This window comes from Talpa occidentalis, unplaced genomic scaffold, assembly GCF_014898055.3.
Source record: "Talpa occidentalis isolate TD23 unplaced genomic scaffold, MPIMG_talOcc4v2.1 talOcc4.7, whole genome shotgun sequence".
Classification (NCBI taxonomy): Eukaryota; Metazoa; Chordata; class Mammalia; order Eulipotyphla; family Talpidae; genus Talpa; species Talpa occidentalis.
The window spans coordinates 11033946-11053655 of NW_023605083.1; the positions used below are offsets into that span (position 1 = coordinate 11033946).

At 38.9% G+C, this 19710-nt stretch overlaps 1 protein-coding gene across 2 annotated transcripts in view; it reads left to right on the top strand.

Annotated features, from left to right (window-relative positions):
- Positions 1 to 819: 819 nt before the first annotated feature.
- Positions 820 to 19710, top strand: part of SLC24A2 (solute carrier family 24 member 2) — a 239901-nt gene continuing 221010 nt past the window's right edge. For both annotated transcript variants that reach the window (XM_037491694.2, XM_054689038.1), the window contains exons 1-2: positions 820 to 880; positions 2692 to 3777. In XM_037491694.2, the coding sequence (XP_037347591.1) occupies positions 2848 to 3777 (930 nt within the window). In that variant the 5' untranslated portion in view covers positions 820 to 880; positions 2692 to 2847. The remainder of the gene's footprint in view (positions 881 to 2691; positions 3778 to 19710) is intronic.

Genomic DNA, 19710 nt, shown 5'->3' on the forward strand with positions numbered 1-19710 from the left:
AGGAGTCACTTCAAGGACGGCCTTAAGAGCATACTGTGTTATTGAAACCACCCTGCGGTATTCTGGCAGTCTGAGTGAATGAAACCCCTCTTAAAGCCTCTAAATAAACTTTTAAGATTCTAGCCTGTGGGTGCAGAGATCCACTCTTGCTGGCAGCGCAAAAGAAATCCAGTGTGTAGGTTTTCCTTACCAAAACTGCCACCTACCATTCTGGAGGGAGCTGCCTTTTTCTTCCTCTCTCCCTGCCCTCCATATGCAAGTCAGTTTTGTATTTCACTAGGGGAACTCCCGAGGTTGGGAACTAACAGCCTCGGTGCCTTTTGGCTGCATGCTTTTTTTTTTTTTTTCTTTCCCATCGCTACCCATCACAAGGCCTCCAAAAGAAATATATGCCGGCTGTCACTTTTTTGCAAATAATTGGAGAGCAGGTGCCCAGTGTAGGTGACCTCAAAGTTGGCCGCACTTATAAGGCTCTGGGAATGAGGCGCGTCACCGACCTGTACGATTTCTCCTCTCTGCCCTTGCTCGCCTGCAAATCCTGACTGGATCCCCACTGCAGAGAAATCTCCTAAGAGACGACGGCCGGCGTCGCCCCAGCGCCCGGTGGGGTGGGCGTGGAGCAGAGCGCGCGGGCCTGAACGCTGGGCGGCGGGGCTCCCCGAACGGAGCCCGGAGGGCGGGGCCCGGGGGCGGGGCAGCACCAGAGGCGGCTCTTGGGGCTCGCCTGGGCTCAGTCTCCTCGCGAGCCCAGCGCCGGCCGGCGACGACCGCTGTGGCTAGCGCGAGCCCCAGCCAGACCCCGGGCTGCGCAGCCGGGAGGCGACCGACCGGAGAAAGCGGCTCGGGTCCCCGCGGCGGCGCGTCCTCCTGGTGGAACCCGGTAAGTGCGGGCAACTCAGCACCCCCAGCTACCAGGGTTGGTGGCCGCGGAGCCGGTGGCGCGCATCCCGCTGCTGCGCCGCAGGCGCACAGGTGGCCCGGAGCTGGACCTGCGTGCCCCCCAGGCCCCTCCAGGAGTTAGCCAACTCCCTACACCCGGGGCGCGGTTTCCCGGTGCAGGCTTCTGGCTTGGGGTAGGAGGTCGCGGGAGGGCCTGCTGTTGGGGGAGAATCGCGAAAGGGGCTCTCCCTTCCCCGACACCCACAAATGATACAGGGATAGGCGGGCCAAGCGCCTCCCCAAGCTGCATCCCAGCTCCGGCCTCGCTAGTGGGGCGGCTGTCCTTCAGTTTTATTTTCCTAATAACCCACCGGGGAAAGTTTGGGACCACACAAGGCAAAGTTGGGGCGCGGCTGGGGGTGCACTTTGCCGGCCGAGGTAGCTTCTATGGAGCGGAGCGCTGGGTTGACTGGTCGAGCCCGGCTGGGGCTGGAGCTGATCTTGCGCCCCGGGGGTTAAGTCGGTCGCGGCCGGTAGCCCTAGCCAGCATTGTGACAATCCCCAGAGCGCTGTGAGACGCTTAATCTTCCCTGCTAAGCGTTGACATCTGCAGTCAGCCAGCAATTTCTGTGATGGGTCGGTTTATCTCAGGAGTAGCAGCAACTCAGCCTGATTTGACTTGTGCTCTTTCTCTGCAAACCTGAGCTCCAGCTAATCTCAATGTTTAAGTGGCATGTGTTTAATTAGCTTATTTTATACCTGAGATGATCTCAGCAAACGCTTCTAAAATGAAATCGCTGATACAGGGGGAAAAAAACCCAAAGCAATGTTAAAGAAATAACGAAAAAGAAAAAAGAACCTTCAGAATATCAGCTGTCATGTCTGAATATTTTACCCACATCCTCTATGGGATAGCGAATGAAAACTGCTGGGATATGTAACCTACTGCAAGAGTCTGTGTTGGGGCTATTTTTGGCAGATTTTGTGGATAGAGGTGTAGCTGCAAATTGCATATTGTTTATGAACTACACTTTTGGTCTGGAAATAGCCTACTTGTTAGGACTTGCTTGATTTACTAAGTTGTCTATTTTAAATATGACTAGAGTTTGTTCTTAAAAAATAAGCCTTAGTTGAAAGCAATGTCTAGATGTTTAGGGAAGAAATGTGTTCATTCTTTTGTAAACTTTAATTTTTTTGGTAAACTTCACTTTTTAAAGGGCAACTTTTCTGCATCTCATAGAGGATAGACTTTTCATGAAAGAGAAGGTCCTAAACTCTGTGCAGGCAAAGAGTGCTCCCTGCAACAATCAACCCTTTCCAAATGATACAGTAAATCAGGAAAGTGTGCCTGCCACTGGAAGTATGTAATTGGACGAAAAGAAAACAATGAATAACTCTGGGTTGTCAAGTGCATAGGTAGTTCTAAAAGAAATGGGATCTTCTTTAGCATTGGGAGGTTGTTTCTTGATTTAATTTGGAATAAACAGATTGTTATCTGTAAAATCATTATAATATATATCTACATCTAACATTGGCTTTACCAAAGTACTTATTTTGGTTTGTACATTACATATGTGTTTGAAAGTGCCTACTGTGTGCCACATCCTATTCTTAGTGCTTTATCCTCAAAGCAATCCTTGGTGGCAGGTGCTATAATTGTCCTAATTTTTGGAATAGGAAAACTGAGGTACAGAGGAGTTAAGTTACTTACTCAAGCTCACACAGCTGTAAGATGGGACTTAATCAGATCTGTAGAGTTCTTTTTGTAAAAAAGATATGATTTACTTATCCTTGTTTTTATTTTTATTTAAGCATAAATGTTGAAAATATTTCCTGTGAAGCTTAAGAATCCCTGATTGTGGAAGTGTCCCCCAAAGCACCATTAACTATAAAGTGAGAAAAAGTATGAAAGAGCCATCTGGTTGAGTCTACAATTTGAAGACCACCACATCCACCAGAAGATCCAGGATGGATCTGCATCAAAGCACCACCATCACATTTCTTGAGAAATGGTGTTCGGATAAGTCACCATCTGGCTGCCGGAGACATTGTAATGTGAGGAAAAAACTGAAGTTAATTCGAATCTTAGGCCTTTTCATGGGCCTAGTAGCAATTAGCACCATTCCATTTTCAATCAGTGCCTTTTCTGAGGCAGAGGCACAGAGCACAGGAGAAGCGAATGATGCAAATGGCCCTAGGGTAGCACACAGTCACTGGCAAAGAACTCTCTTAGATTTCAATGACAAGATCCAGGATTACACTCCACAGCCACCTCTTTCTCACGAAGGCAAGTCTGAGAATAGTACAGATGACGTCCAAGGAGACTACCCAAGAGACATCTTTTCCCTGGCGGAGCGAAGAAAAGGCGCCATCATTCTCCATGTCATTGGAATGATCTACATGTTTATAGCCTTAGCCATTGTCTGCGATGAGTTCTTTGTTCCTTCTTTGACTGTCATCACTGAAAAACTGGGCATCTCTGATGATGTGGCTGGAGCCACCTTTATGGCTGCAGGGGGCTCTGCGCCAGAACTTTTCACATCACTCATAGGGGTATTTATTGCTCACAGCAATGTCGGCATAGGCACAATTGTGGGCTCAGCAGTGTTCAATATCCTCTTTGTCATTGGAATGTGCGCTCTGTTTTCTAGAGAAATCTTAAACTTGACGTGGTGGCCGCTTTTTCGAGATGTGTCCTTCTACATCGTTGACTTGATCATGCTGATCATATTTTTCCTGGATAATGTTATCATGTGGTGGGAAAGCTTGCTCCTCTTATCAGCCTATTTTTCCTATGTGGTTTTCATGAAATTCAACGTCCAAGTAGAAAGATGGGTCAAGCAAATGCTCAATCGCAATAAGGTCGTCAAGGTGACAGCACCAGAGGCCCAAGCAAAGGTTGGTGGTGGTGGTTGTTTCTTTAATGTTCTTTTTAACCATAGTTCTGTTTTTGAGATCTACAGCTTTTTAAATGTGATGGTGTTCTGGTTAGCAGATTTCTTTTTGCAGTTCTGTGTTAAGCAGACTAACATGGAAACAGAAAAAAATGACTTGGGGCTATTCTTGTAGAGGTCTGCTAAGTGCTCAAGATCCCTACCAGCTTCAGACGAGTTACACATAAGCATCCCTGAGCATCTCAACAGTTGTTTGTCTCATTTTCTGAAGGTAGACATAATGATTTTGTGAGAAATTTGCTTTTTCTTGGGAACTGTGTGTGCATGTGTGCCTAGCAAATTGCAGGGCTTTTTCTTTACATGGGCATGTGATCAAGAACCCTTTAAAGATAGCTGGGAAAAATGTGTTGCCCGAGCTGAACCTTTAAGTCATCAACCTTGCAGGACTGGTCTATGTGGTTATAAACCAGTATTCTTGGTCCATACACAGTGCTTCAGAACACTTGGCCAGGAACGTTAGAGGATCCATGAAAGGAAGTCCCTGGCCAGGCCTGTAGCCTACCTCTGCAGCTCTGTGGTCCATTTTGCACACCATAAAAAGCATGACCTGAATTATTTTTATTGCAGAATTTAAGGGAGTGTTAATGACAGATATGACCATCCTAGGTGACAAGCAAATTGATAAAAAAGAACACAAGGAAATTGATCTGCAAAAATGTAAATGATGAATAAGCAAGACTGATAAGATTTTACATTACATATAGTAATATAGTTCTGATTTATAGTCTAACATTGGAATGTCATCTCTGCATGTGATTTTAAACAGAAAACCAAAATACATATGCAGACTTTTCATAGTAGCATCTGGAAAAATTCTTATATGTGCAAGAAGCAGATGTTGAGTGCAGGATGGGATATTTTGTCCAGCATAAAAAGAAAAAAAAATGATACTTATTAAATGTATATCCTTTATGGTCAAGTTTGATGACTACCCAACATTTTTATAGCAGCTATGAAATAGAAGCAACATGCAGGAAAAAACACTAGAAATATTTCTATTTTTTTACAAGCAAAAGATAAATGTTTTGTACAGCATTTTTCCCTGACATTTTATTCAGTGTATGGTTGTTTATTAGAAACTGTGGTTAAAAATATCATTTAGCAGTGTACATGCAAACAAGCATTCAGATGTGATGACTGAGTCTATTTCCTTGAGAGCACAAGCAGGCTTGTTGGAGCCCCTCTTCCTGCTCTGATTTTGTAGCCAAAAGCATGGTTGAGTGGTTTGCATTAATCCAGGATGTGTTTATTCCAATTTGAGTTGAATAATTACCAAGGCAAAGGCATATGTTTTAGAGGAAAGGCAATCATTTAGTATCATTTCCTTGGCATATCAAGGGTAAATTGTCTTTTTGGGAGCTCAGTACTTTTTTGTTTTGTTACACCTCATTGGAACTTCATTAACTTAGACGCAGACTGGGATGAAGGTTATGTTGGAAACTTTTATGAAAAAGGAATTTGCAGAGCAATCCAATGGTGTGTGCAAGAGAACAGGGGGATTTTTTTGTGTGTGTGTGTGTTCTAATGGAGGTTGAGAAGAGCTGGTCTCATGAATTCAGGGAAAACTTTAAAAATACAATTTATAGACAGTATCCAATCAGTTATATAGCATTCATTAAAGTAGCTTTAGAAGAATTTTACCTACTATATTAAGTCCTATCATATTTATGATAATTTAACAGTCTGAAACATAGGCAGACATTCTTTAACAGTTGGTATTCATATCCATAATTTTGCGCTATGCTTAGTATTATGTATATTTAAATTAGGAAATCCTGCATTTACCTAATTAAAAAAAGAAAGCAGATTATGTTCATGACTATTTCTTCTCTTTCTTATATCGCCACCCAGATGTGTTTATTATTTTCCTTTAAGCATCAAATAACTATAATTTATTCATTTTAATGATTATTAATTTTTTGGGCATACAGTAACCATATGAACTATAAGTTATCATATGAATGGAATTTTATTTTTTTAAAGATTTATTTATTTATGCATACAAGAGCTGGGGTACAGGCCAGAGGTGCGGGGGGCGAGAGGACTCACCAGAGACAGTGGGAAACAGAACCGGCAGATTGACCAAAGTACACTGATGAGGGTGGCAGCAGGCAAGTCAGGAGAGATCTACTACTGCACCATGTGGGTTGTTCCCTGGCCAGCCGGGGAATTGAACTCGTGGTGCAGAGCCTGCCAATTGCGTCATAGGTTGCGTCTCAACCCCTTGCGCCACTAGGGAGGCCCACGAATGGAATTTGAAACATAGTCATGACTTGTTTTGTATTCCTCAAAAATTCCAGAACACAGTTATATATTTTTATGTCAAACAGAATATGTGATTTCCTTTAGGAATTTTCACCTTGCCAGTATCACTTTTGAATTGTTACTGAAATTGTTTTCTCAGGCTATAGTGTTTATCATATGCCTGATTTCAGAATTCTTATGGAGATTTTGCTCCCCAAGCACTGAGATAAGTTTTCCCAAGAAGAAATGAGTCCTTGATCATGGCCATCTATTTCCCTCATCTGTAAAATTTATTTCTCATTGTGTACGCCTTCTTTTGCACAGAAGTTGATGCTTCTGACATCATAACACTGAGAAAATAGACCCTAAGCCACATGTAACCCACAATGGAGACTTCTTAAAGAGGAGTGTGCTGTATAAGAACATAGGAGGCAAAGTGCTAAACATATTTTCATGCAAAATCACCGAATTCTCTTATTTGCACAATTACTGGCAATTTGGGACTATGAAAGAAAAATATTTTAGATAGTACATAGATCTTCAGTAGGTCTTGCTCAAAAGAAATCATCAACTCTTCTGGACTCTAGGCAGTGAAATATCTTTAGAACTACTTGCTTCATAGAAAAATTGAAAGTCTTGGTTTCATTAATGATGATGTCATGGGATAACTGTGAAGCTTGGAAAAATGTGAATGTGAAGATTTTTCATAAAGTAATAGTTTCACATTTCATTTAGTTATTCCATGCCAGGTGTAGTTTTTCATTTGTTATTTTTCTTATTACTTTTTTTTTTGGTGATATTATCCTTTTTTAACTGTTGTATAATGTCATGACATGACCTTTACCCTTTGACTATGGGAACAAAAGTTTATACCCCAGCCTTGTGATAAGCCTTGTAACCTCAGAGAAGTCCTATAAACTTTCTGAGTCTTAGTTCCTAATTTGGAAAATTAAAGTAATAATAGCTACTTCATAAGGTTAGGAAAATTATTAAGTGAAGAAATGAGTGTTAAGCAGCTAACATAGTCCTTAGCAAATGTAGGTTTTTTGATAAATATTAGGTCCCTTCTTTTTACCTTCCATTCTTAAATGAAAACTGAATTAGAATAAATCATATCAAATTTGATAATTGCCAAACATTTCCTGAAGATTGGAATTTGTCCCAGTGAATCATTGAGTTAAACAGGTCAGTGATCCTTAGGGGCATATAGTATTTGCCATACTATAATATTTATAAGCTCTAGTTCATATACAGTGCATATATACAGGTCAGATATTACCATTAACTGCAATGAAACTTACAAATACTTTAATTGTCCTGAAGTTTATTACTTAGAAATTTGCTTGAAATAAGTAGGCCATTAACTTGGGTTTAGAAATATTTATGCTAAGGAGAAATTTTTGTCTTAAGGGTATTTTTACTTATAAATGATTGTGACTCTCTTATAAAAAACCTATCCATAGCTGGTTAGGAATAAATTTGAATCCTGCAGGATGTGAAGCAGTGATTTTGCTTGTGTTTCTGGCAGGGCTGCTGAAGTCTCTTGATCTGATATGGTGCTAGGCTGTCATTGGCCTAGAGAGCAGCTGTCCATGGTATTTAATTTCTTCTTAAACTTGGCACTATAATCCGACAGCAAGTCAGCCCAGTTCTAATGAAGGGAATGGTCTAAATAAAGAGGCTTAGTGCTGGATTGTTGAAGTGAAGCATTTACTAATTTAGGTGTGCAGTGCTTTATTCAGTTTGTGTGTTCCTGAAAAGTAGTTTGTAAACAAATTTTTGCAGTTTAGAATGTTATTAATGTCTATTGGAAAAACAGAAATTGAATAACATTATAAATGCTCTTCATAAACTGAAGCATTTTATGTAAGGTACTACCATAGAACATTTTATAAATACAAATGTGTAATCCCAAGCTTACTTAAGGCACAAAATCTGCTATAAAACACAACCACTATTCCCCCTTCAAACGTAGTAAATAAATTAGTACAATTAATATACAAACTTCAAGGAAAGAAATAAATAGGTAACTCTGTCCTCAAATAATGGGGGCCTCCCTGGTGGTGCAAGGGGTTATGTCTCAGTACTATCAAGCCAACCAAAGCCACTACAGCATGAGTTCAATCCCTGGCCAGGGAGCTACCCACATGGTGCAGCAGACCTCGCCTGTCTGGCCCACTGCTCTCTTCAGCAGTGTATTTCAGTCAGTCCGCCTGTTCTGTTCCCCACTTTGTCTCTGGTGAATCCTCTCACTCCCCACATCTCTAGACTGTACCCAGTTCTTGTATGCATAAATAAATAAATCTTTTTTTTAAAAAAAAAGAAAGAAAATGTAGGCATGAAAATTGACTATTGAAGTAGAAAGTTTACTTTATTTACATCGGTTGTGTCTGTTGCATTCAAATTCTTTTTTTTTTACATTGCTATTTTAGATCTTCTATTTATTCTAATCTTTCTGTTTCTTTTTATCATTTTTTTCCTTGACATTTTTTTGCACTTGATCATAGCCAAAAGACCAGGAGGCAATTTTTTTCTGGACTTTCTTTTGGATTGAATTTTTTTTTTTAATCTTTTTCCCTTTAGTAGTTTAGAATTGTATACACCCTATTGCTATTCTGTTAGTGTTTCTCCTAGAACTTTTAATGTGTTTTATTTAACTTATCATAGTACAAATTTACTATCATTATACTCCTGCCAAACAACCTAAGGACCTTAGAATGTTTTATCTCAATCACCTCTTTTAAATTACATGTACTTTGAAGCAAATGATTAAAATTCTACCTGGATAATGTTGCATAACAACTTTGAGATATAAGCTTCACTTTTGAAAGCCCACAAATTAGACATTGTAATTATGCCATCAATGTTTTTAGACTTACATTTTTAACAATTTCCCCCATCTTCATTCCTTTTGCTTGTCAGACCTTTATTCCTATGATATTTTCCTCTGCTGACTTACATTTTCTATAAGTCCCTTTAGTAAGAATCTGTTAATAGAAAATTCTCCTGATTTTTATTTGCCTAAAGATGTGTTTCACTTTTGTTCTTGAAAGATAGTCTTGGTGGGTAGGAAATAATTTTCTCATCCTATTTTGAAATTAGTATTTCATTGTCTCCAACTTCCATTTTTGCTGTTGAAAAGACTATTGTTACTGTATGTGTTTCTCCTTTTTTCTGAAATCTGTTTTTTCTCTGCCTACTTTAAGGTTTTTTCTTTTTTGTCTTAAGCATTCTCTTTATGTTATCCCAGGTGTGGTTTTCTCATTTATTTTTCCCCTCTCTGTGATTCATTAAACTTGCAGAATTTGAGAATTTGAGTGTTTTCCACCAATTTTTGCCTTTGCCTATTGTTCCAGTAGTCTCCCAAAATTTTGATTAGTTACATGTTATACCATCTCAACCTATCCCTTTGTGTCTGCCTGCCTTTTTCTATTTGCGTTCTGCATCCTGCTCAATTATTTATACCTTGTAGTTTCTAATTTTGTAGTTTCTAATTTTTAATTTTAATTAAAATTGCCTTGTAGTTTCTAATTTTTAATTTTAATCTAAGTTGCTCTAAAACTTGTTTATTGAGTTTCTAATTTTAATTATTATGGTTTTCATTATAGAAATGTTTTATGGCTCTTTTCTCATCTGTCAAGTTAACCTTTTCTCCTTATTCCTTCATCATATAATACCCTCTTTTATTTCTCTGAACATGTTAAATATGTTTATATTACATCAGATAATCAATGTTCTATTGTCAATATCCCTGAAGGTCTAGTTTGGTTGTTTTATTCTCAGTTGTATGGGTTGTTCTCTTATGCATTTAGTGAGTGTTTATTGTTGTTGTTTTTTTTTAACTTGGAACTCACATTCCATGGAACTTTACACATGAGAAATTGTTGAAGCTGGATTTTATGTGTATTTCTCCAGAGAGGACTATGTTTGTTCTTCTGTCAATGTTTGGGAGCACAACCAACCTGGAACCACTGTAACCTAAATGTTTGACTTATTTCACCCAAATAGTGTAAATTCAAATTCCAAACCTATGGAGCCTATGGTTAGGAATTATTAAGAAAGACTTTTCTCTCCTTTTTTTTTTTTTTTTTTGAGTACCACTTAAAACCTATGTAAACATAAGCATATTTTAACAGCTCCTTTTGCAAGGCAGATTTTGTTTTTCTTATTCATCCACGAAGAGTGTCAACTCTTCAGGATTTCCAACTAACTATCAGGCAGAGAGTTCTGTGAATTACCTTCTCCCTACAAGCCCCATGTTTGTAGCTTCTAAAAACCTGATTTCAGGCCACTGGGAAAAGGCAGGTAGTCCAAGACAAAGCAATGCAAAGCAAATTCCTCTGGATTTGTGCTTACTTGGTCTTCTGAATTCTGAGAAATCCCCTAATTCCTCACTAACATAGCTGGGTAATTGAAAAATATAATAACCAACATTTTTAGGTATAACATACTTAGAAATGTTTCTCTGAATATTTAACCTATCATATTGCCAGAAAGATATTTTTTAGAAAGAATTTGTTAAAAGATGATGCATATAATAAGGGATACTGATATGGAATTTTAATTGTATACTCTCAGAATGTTTTGACACAGCCTGAACATTGTACTAAAGCTCTTCATCAACAAAAATCCTGCCAGCAGTAAAATTCTAGTTAAATCTAAGAGGCAGTTGTAACAGGAAGCTCTATGGGGCCTTTCTGAATTTTAAATTTGCTTTTCAAATAATAATATATTGTATACTAAAAGTAATATATTCATTGCACTAGGTTGTAAAAGCACATCATAATTATAAAAAAGAAAAATGTAAATAGTCTATAATCTCTCCATTGCACCATTCAAAGAAAACTTTGCTCATTTTTTGCAGGCATTCTTCCAGACTTTTCTCTCTCTTATACACACACATTCATATATATACTACATGTATTGTTAAGTGTGTTGCAATGATAGTGGATCTGCAAAAATTTAAGTTTACATTAGGTATATATCATTGTATAATTTGAAAAATAACTTGGCTTATTGTGAGCATTTCCTCATGTCATTAAGTGTTCTTCTAAAATAGTTCAGTTTTTTGTAAAATAGAAATCCATTTTAATTTTATTATTTATTTATTTATTTATTTAATAGAGGCATGTTTTATTTATTTATTTGTTTTTGTTTTGTTTGTTTTGTTTATACAATCACTGGGTACAGTCAAAAGCGCAGGAGGGTGAGAGAATTCACCAGAGCCAGAGCGGGGAGCAGAGCAGGCAGAAGGACCAAAGTACACTGCTGAGGGGAGCAGCGGGCGGCAGGAGAGGTCTGCGCGCCATGTGGGACCCTCCTCTGGTGGCCGGGGAGCAGCCGGGGATCGAACCTGCGCCGCAGAGGCCGCAGGCAGCTTCGCAACCCAGCGCTCAACCGCTGCGCCACCGGGAAGGCCCCCATTTTCATTTTATAAGCAAATATTTTATAAGCTAAAATTCTGGATAGAAGTTTATGAACTTTTTAAAGTTTAAAAGTTTCTATTACATTGCAACATATTTGTTAGTGTTGACTTACACTTTTTAGTGTTTTCCCATTTCATAGGTAAAATATAGCTTGTTTTATCTTGTACTTTTTGTTTAATTGGGAGGTTGAGTGTTGAAAAATAAATGTATTGAGAATTCACATTTTCTTTTATAGATTATTAGTTACCTATATGTCCTTTATGTCATCTTTAAAATTTCCTGTGATGATTTCAAGATTTCTTACAGACACTTACTGAGAATCACTAATTTTCATTTGTCTCTACATTTGCATGCTTCAGTAAATCCAGTAGTTTCTTGTAGACTTGGATTTAAAGGATGAATTATGCTGAAGGAAGGAGGAGGCCTTATCATCCAGGAGTTGGGATATGGTTTCTAGGACTGGAAGGTGACTCCTGACCTTGCAACCTGGGAGGAGGGATTCTGTGTCTCCTAGGACCTCTGTTTTCTCATCTGGAAAATGAAAGAGTTGACCTAGATGACCTAAAAGAGTGCTTTTAGCTAGTCCTTTCTATCTTTATAAGTTCTAATTCTTACTATGCTGAGTACTCTATGTCAAAGAACAATCTAATACATTTTCCTAAAACAGAAGACCAGATTATAACCATTCCCATATCATCTTAGTCTTTGCTAAACTAACTTAGACGTAATTGAGCAATATTTTTTTTAATTGAAATAACATGGTTTACAACATTATGTATGATTTAGAGGAATAGGATCATACTCTTCAGGAATATGTTACCACACCACACCTACCACTCAGGCACCCAAAATGCTCCACTATAGTCCATTGTGACCCCTCCCCACTTACTGCATTATATTAGCTTAGCATGCTGGGGGAGGTAGCTCTTCCAGACAGAACAACTTCCATGGAGCAGAGTCATTTAAGGTTTTATATAGGACTCTAAACCTCCTCAGCTTATGTCGTATCTGGCAGTGAAAATTCTTGGCAACTGCATGGGTACCCCTTAACTGCTGATATCTGCTGGTCTCTCCAAAGTCCACAGGAGAATGATCTGAAAGCTGGGCATGTGTTTATACCAAGTACTTATTACATCAGCAATCTTAAATAGATATCATCTCCTGCAAATCAGGAATCTGAGGGTGAGAAGGCATAAATGATTGCCTAAGGTCCACCTGTAGTGGTATTAAACTACTTTTGAACTTAAATCTGTCTGACTCCTAAATGTCTGCCAGTTCTCTTAGTGCTTCTCTCTGGACAATTGGGAATTAAGACAAAGTAAACCTCCAAATTAGATTCACATTTCATACTAAGTTCTGTTAAGTCAGTGACTTTTTTTTTTAAGATTTATTTATTTATGCATACAAGAACTGGGGTACAGGCCAGAGGTGTGGGGAGTGAGAGGATTTACCAGAGACAGAATGGGGAACAGAACAGGCAGAATAACTGAAATACACTGCTGAGGGAAGCAGCGGACGAGTCAGGAGAGGTCTGCTGTGCCATGTGGGCCAGCTCCCTGGCCCAGGATCAAACTTGTGCTGCAGTGGCTGTGGATAGCTTGATAGTACTGAGACATAACCCCTTGCACCACCAGGGAGGCCCAAGTCAGTGAATTTCAGATAATTTTTACTGTGACCCCTACTAAGAAACATACATTACATATCAGCCCAGTACATGCATACACTTATGCACACATACATCTGTACATATTTCCATGTACATAAAAAGAAAATCTAAATGTGAAACACATTTATATGTCTTATAGTTTTTATGCTATTGCTAACACTAGTTTCACAAAACAAAGGAATAGACAAAAGCAAACCAAAACAAACCCTAGATATCTGCCTGTAGAATTGAAGCTACCAGATGTATGGAGAATGGGGAGCAAAGTATGGAGGAGGACAAGAGGTGCCTTGGTGATGGGTGTATTGTGGTAGCATATGTCTGAAAAGGTATGAGCTTATGTCTCTGAATCATATACGGTGCTGTAAACCAGAGTTGCCACAATAAAAAATAATGCAGTTAAAGAAAACTCTAGTTTGAACCCTCTAAAATAAATTTATGACCTTCCAAAAGCCAGTGACATGAGTTTTTAAAAATAAATTTTCTAAAGAAAGGTACCCCGAGCCTCCACTCATCTTTGCTTCCTGATGAATGTGGTGTCGGTGGAAAGCAAGATAGATAAAGAGGGAGGTATGAAATCAGAGAGAAGTCGAACCTTGACTGGAAGTCTGAGGCTGCATTTCAATTAGGTTATTTTTCATTTTATAATGCATTGGATTTGTAAACGAAATGATGCAGCTATAGTCCCCATGCTGGTAAAAACTGATAGATTTGGAAAAGGATCAGGGCACCAGGCATCTAACGCCATGGTGACAACTTTAAAGATTACAGCAGAATCCTGCATTGGCAAGAACCCAGCCTGGAGCCATGGGGTCCCTTTTTTTTCCCCACGCTGACATCTAACCCCCATCTAAGCACTGTGCTCCAGTAGTCTCCTCTGAAAATAAAGGGGGTTAGTTAATCTCCAAGGTGCCTACCAGCTCTGATAATTCTGTGCATCTCTGTTAATGAGGAAGAAATCAAGAATATATCTGAAATTAAGGACTTGCCAATAGAAGAGGTGGCCAGGTAATGAAGTCCTGAACTCACCTCTGTAAGAGTGCTTTTTCCTATTTAAAAAAACTTAAATGAAGATGGATGAGTCCTTTGGATAGGTAATGAACACTTCTTTTCCCATCTGTAGAACCTTCTTGGAAAGGACAAACTGAGTTTCTAGTGCTTTGTAAGTAACTTTCTCTTTTACTGCTTGATGGACCATGGAGATGGGTGAGCAGGTTTAGATTGAAAAACAAGTTTCTTTAGCATCCTAATTCCTCCCACTTTAATGTGTCATCTTTTGCTTTAATTTTAAGTAGGTTGAGTTGGTTTTATTTTACTTGCCAAATAGATGTTGAGCCATATCTTTTATCTTAGGCTTGTAGTAGGCACTGAGCTTGGGTGCGTTTCAGGAACTGTGACTTTTCTGAGAGGGAGTTGATGGTTAAGGGTTAACCCAATAGAATTATTATTTAAACTTAGGATAGAATGTGACCCTCCTAGCTCTGTGATCTTGGACAAGTTACTTAACCTCTCTGGTCTTGTTTGCTTATCTATAATAGGATTTCCCTCTTAGGGAGGCTATGAATTTTTAATGCGATTACATAGTAAAGGTTGCTCAGTAAAAAACATAAATGATTGCCTGAGTTCCAAATTTAGTGGCACTAAATTGCTTCTGAACTTGGGTCTGACTAAATGTATACCAGTTCTTTTAGTGCTTCTTGCTGGACGATAGATAATTTAAACAACGCAAACCTCCAAATTAGGTTCACATTTCATATTTGGTTCTGTTAAGTTGGTGACTTTCAATGTTTTTGACTGTGATCCCTACTAATAAATACATTTTACATCTTAACCCATTTCTATAATTTACATCTATTACATCTCAACCATTTCTATTATTTCAGGCATGCAGCAGGCACAGAGCATTGGTACATTACAGGAAACTGACTGTTTTCTGAGAAGATGATGGTTAAGGGTTAACACAATAGAATTATTTTTTTTAAACTTAAACGTTTTTTATTATTGTATTTATTTATTTTTAACTGAGATAAGATTGGGGTACCCCCATCAGGTATTACCACCATAGTGCACCCACCACCAACTCACCCAGTATTCTACCACCACAGATCATTGTACTTCCTTCCCTCTTTGTGCTTTCTCTTATCCCACAAAACCTCCCACTACAGAATTATTCAAATCTAGGAGTGTGACCCTCCTAATTGTGAAATTTTGGACTAGTTACTTAACCTCTCTGATCTTATGTTTGCTTATCTCTAATAGGATTTTCCTCATAGGGAGGCTGTGATTTTTTTTTTTTAAGATTTATTTATTTATACAAGAACTGGGGTGCAGGTCAGAGGTGCAGGAGGGTGAGAGAATTCACCAGAGACAGAATGGGGAGCAGAACAGGGAGACGGACCCAAGACACTGCTGAGGGGAGCAACAGGCAAGGCAGGAGAGGTCTGCCGCGCCATGTGGGAATCTCCCTGGCCGGCTAGGAATCGAACCCGAGCTGCAGAGGCTGCGGATAGCTTCACAGTGCAGCTCTCAACCCCCTGTGCCACCGGGGAGGCCTGAGGCTATGAATTTTTAATGAGATTGTATAGAAAAAGTGCTTAGCAGACCTCCCACCACCTAAGATATTTGTGGTCTCTTTCCCTCTTGAATCCCTTCTCTGTACCACTAACCTGATCTTGCAGAGGCCTGTCTCTCCCCCATTTCCATGCAGCCCTATGAAGTACAGCTCCCCAGGTAATCCCTGCATACTCAATCCTCAGTGTTTGAACTTGAACCTGTTTTTCCTTTGTTCTTGCAGAAAGCTGAGAAGCAGTTTCCTTATCTATGAAACTGAACTGCACTCAGCCATGAAATTCACTCGAACCCTCCTGTCACCGCGCTATAAATTCATTTACTTATATACATCATCAGAATTTCATCGCAGCTGGTCACATATCCATCTAGCCGTGACTGGGTCTTATGTTGGTTTGCCAGCATCTGTGTTTTCTGCCTTGGGTAGAATACTCCCCTTACCAACCAATTCCATCTGCAGCATTTGGCTCTTGACTCATTGTCATGGGTGAAGGCGCAAAGGGCACTTAATGCCCTTTGAGAAATTGATAATGGTGGTGATGATTAGTGCTCATGATAAAATGTCTGGGCTGGGCCTCCCTTGGGGCGCAAGGGGTTAAGCACCACACTATGAAGCAATCCAAAGCTTCTGCAGCACAAGTTCAATTCCCAGCTGGCCAGGGAGCAACCCACATGGCACAGTAGACCTCTCCTGGCTCACCCGCTGCTCCCCTCAGCAGTGTACTTGGGTCGATCTACCCGTTCTATTCTCCCCACTCTGTCTCTGGTGAATCCTCCCACCCCCCGCATCTCTGGCCTGTACCCCAGCTTTTGGATGCATAAATAAATAAATCTTTGAAAAAAAGAAAAAAAATGTCTGGGCTAAGTCAATCATAAAATGTAATGTGGCTTATGGATTAAAGTCAAATAGTGAACACATTTCTAAGTTAAAAAATAGTAGTCATCAAAAATTCTGCAGCCCCTCAGGGCAAGTATGAACGTCACTGCAGGTAAGGGCCTACCAGATCTAAAAGCCAGATCACTCCAACTGTGGCCCCAAAATAGTTCTCCTTGCCTTCTACAATTAGATATTGTTTTATTTTTCTGAGATATAACACGCTTGCCATATAATTCACTGGTTTTTAGTGTAGTCAGAGTTGTAAAACCATTAACACGATGTAATTTTAGAACATCTTTATCACCCTAAAAAGAAACCAAAAAAGAAAGCCTTTCCTGTCTCCCCCCAGGCCCTGGGAGCCACTAATCTCCTTTCAGTTACTATAACTTGCTGATTCTGAACATTCATAGAAATGGCATCATACAACATGTGGCCTTTTGTGTCTGAATTTTTTCACTTAATGTTTTCAAGGTTCCAGCCTTTTTATGGGCTAATATTTCATTTTATGGATATGCCACATTTGTTTATGCATTTATCAGTTTATGGACTTTGGGGTTATTTCCACTTTATGGCCATTATGAGTAATGCTGATGTGAATATTTGCTTACAAGTTTCTGTGTGGATATATGTTTTCAACTCCCCTTGATGTGTACTTAGGAGTGGAATTACTGGGTCATATGCTTACTCAAAGCTTAATATTCTAAGGAACTGCAAACTATTTTCCAAAGTGGCTGCACCATTTTTCATTTATACCCACGGTGTATATGAGGCTTCCAACCTCTCCTGTATCTTTGCCAATTTGCTATATGGCTTTTTGATTATACCCTTCCTGGTGGCTATGAAGTAATATCCCCAATTTGCATATCTCTGAAGGACAATGATGATGTACATCTTTCCATGAGCTTATCGACTATTTGTATATCTTTTTTTTAATTGTCCTTGGATTCTCAGTGTACTAAAGCAAATTATTATTCCATTGCACTTGTACTTATTGCTCCACGTGGAGGACAGTTTTGCACAAAATGGATTATTTTAATTTTTTTAATATTTTATTTTGAATTATTTCAGTCTCAAGTATATGGACACTTGCCAAAAACAAAAATTAGAAATATAATCTCTATTCCTTTTTATTAAGTTCAAGTTTCCTTTTATACCCTTAAATGTTTTTAACTAATTTTTAATTTAATGAAATACCATTTTGTATATCTTTGTTAATATTTTGACAGTAAAGAATTTCTCCCCTTAAGTCTGTGGTCATCATATCACCAAAGCAGCCATATTCCTCTGCCATAGTCTCTTGTACTCTCACCCACCCCTCTTTTTCTGTTCTCATCCCTTCCTCTCTTTCTCCTTCATCCCCTCCCCTCTTGGATGCCTCAGATCTATGGTCAGTTTTCAAGGGTTAGCTTTGTCTCTGACCCTTTGTTTGGTTTCTCTATGTTACACATATCAGTGACACCACCACCTGGTATTTATCTTTCTCCTTCTGGTTTATTTCATTTGGCATAATCCCTTCCAGCTCCATCCATGCTGCTATAAAGGGCATGAGTTTATCTTTTTTGATTGCTGAGTAGTATTCCATTATTTATATATACTATATCGTCTTTAGCCACTCATCTGTTTTAGGGCATTTAGGTTGTTTCCATATATTGGCTATTGTAAATAGTGCTGCAATAAACACAGGAGTGCATATTTCCTTTCAGATTACTGTTTTTGTGTTCTTGTGTTCTTGGTACTTAGGAGTGGGTCATATGGCAGTTACATTTTTAGTTCATACTACTTTCCATAGGGGCTGAACCAGTCTATAGTCCCACCAACAATGTAAGGGTGTTCCTTTTTCTGCACACCTTTGTCAGCATTTGTTGTTTCTGTTCTTTTTTTTTTTTTAATATGGGCCATTCTCACAGATGTGAGGTGGTATCACATTACTCTTTTGATTTGCATTTAATTTGTATATCTTCTTTGGAAAGTGTCTATTCATTCCTTTGTCCATCTAAAAACTGGGTCATTTTTACTGAATGGGAAAAATAGTTGCACACCTTACAACTGATAAGGGACTGATATCAATGATCAACAAAAACAAAGCAAACAACGGAGTCAAAAAATGGGCAGAAGAGCTAAAAAGACACTTCTCCAAATAAGAAATACAAATAGCCAACAGGCATATGAAAAAAATGTTCAACATCACTTATAATCAGGGACATGCAAATTAAAACCACAGTGAGATAGATACCACCTCACACACTAGTGAGAATGGCCCATAGGAACCCTCTTACACTGCTGGTGGAAATGCACACTAGTCCAATCACTGTGCAAAGTTGTGTGGAGGACCCTCAAAATACTGAAAATGGAGCTACCATATGTAGCCACCATATGCAATTCCACTCCTATAAATCTACCCAAAGGACACAAAAACATCCATTCAGAAGGAAACCTGCACTCCTATGTTTATTGCAGCACCATTTTCAATAGCTAAGATATGGAAACAACCTAAATGCGTAAAAACACACAAGTAGATCAAGATGTGGTATACATACACAATGGAATACTACTCAGCGATCAGAAAAGATAAACTCATTCTATTTGCAGCAATATGGATGCAGCTAGAAGGGATTATGCTAAATGAAATAAGTCAGAAGGAAAAAGAAAAATATCTATGGCTTTACTTATAAATGGGATACAGGGAAACTATAAAATAGGGTCAGGAAAAAATATAAAACTCTCAGGAAAACCATAGATCCAATGCATACAGCAGGAGACAGGGTAAGAGAGAGGTCAAAACGGAAGAGAAGAGCACAAAAGACAATGGTGATGGTTCATGGGTGCTGTGGTAGTGGAAGAATTATGGGGACTACATCTGAAGGGAGAGCTCAAATATACAGAAATGAACAACAATATAAGAAAATTTAAAAAAATAAACAAAAAGAGAGTGAGATCCTTAGATGAAATAATTTCAGCAGATGGATTAAAGGATCAAAATTACACCAAATGTATAAAGTTTTACTTAAGCAATGTGTAAACAGTGCTACTTGTTTTTGAATTGTTTTTCATCAGGATTAGCCATTTTGAATAATAGGAACTTTAAGTAAATATTGTTAA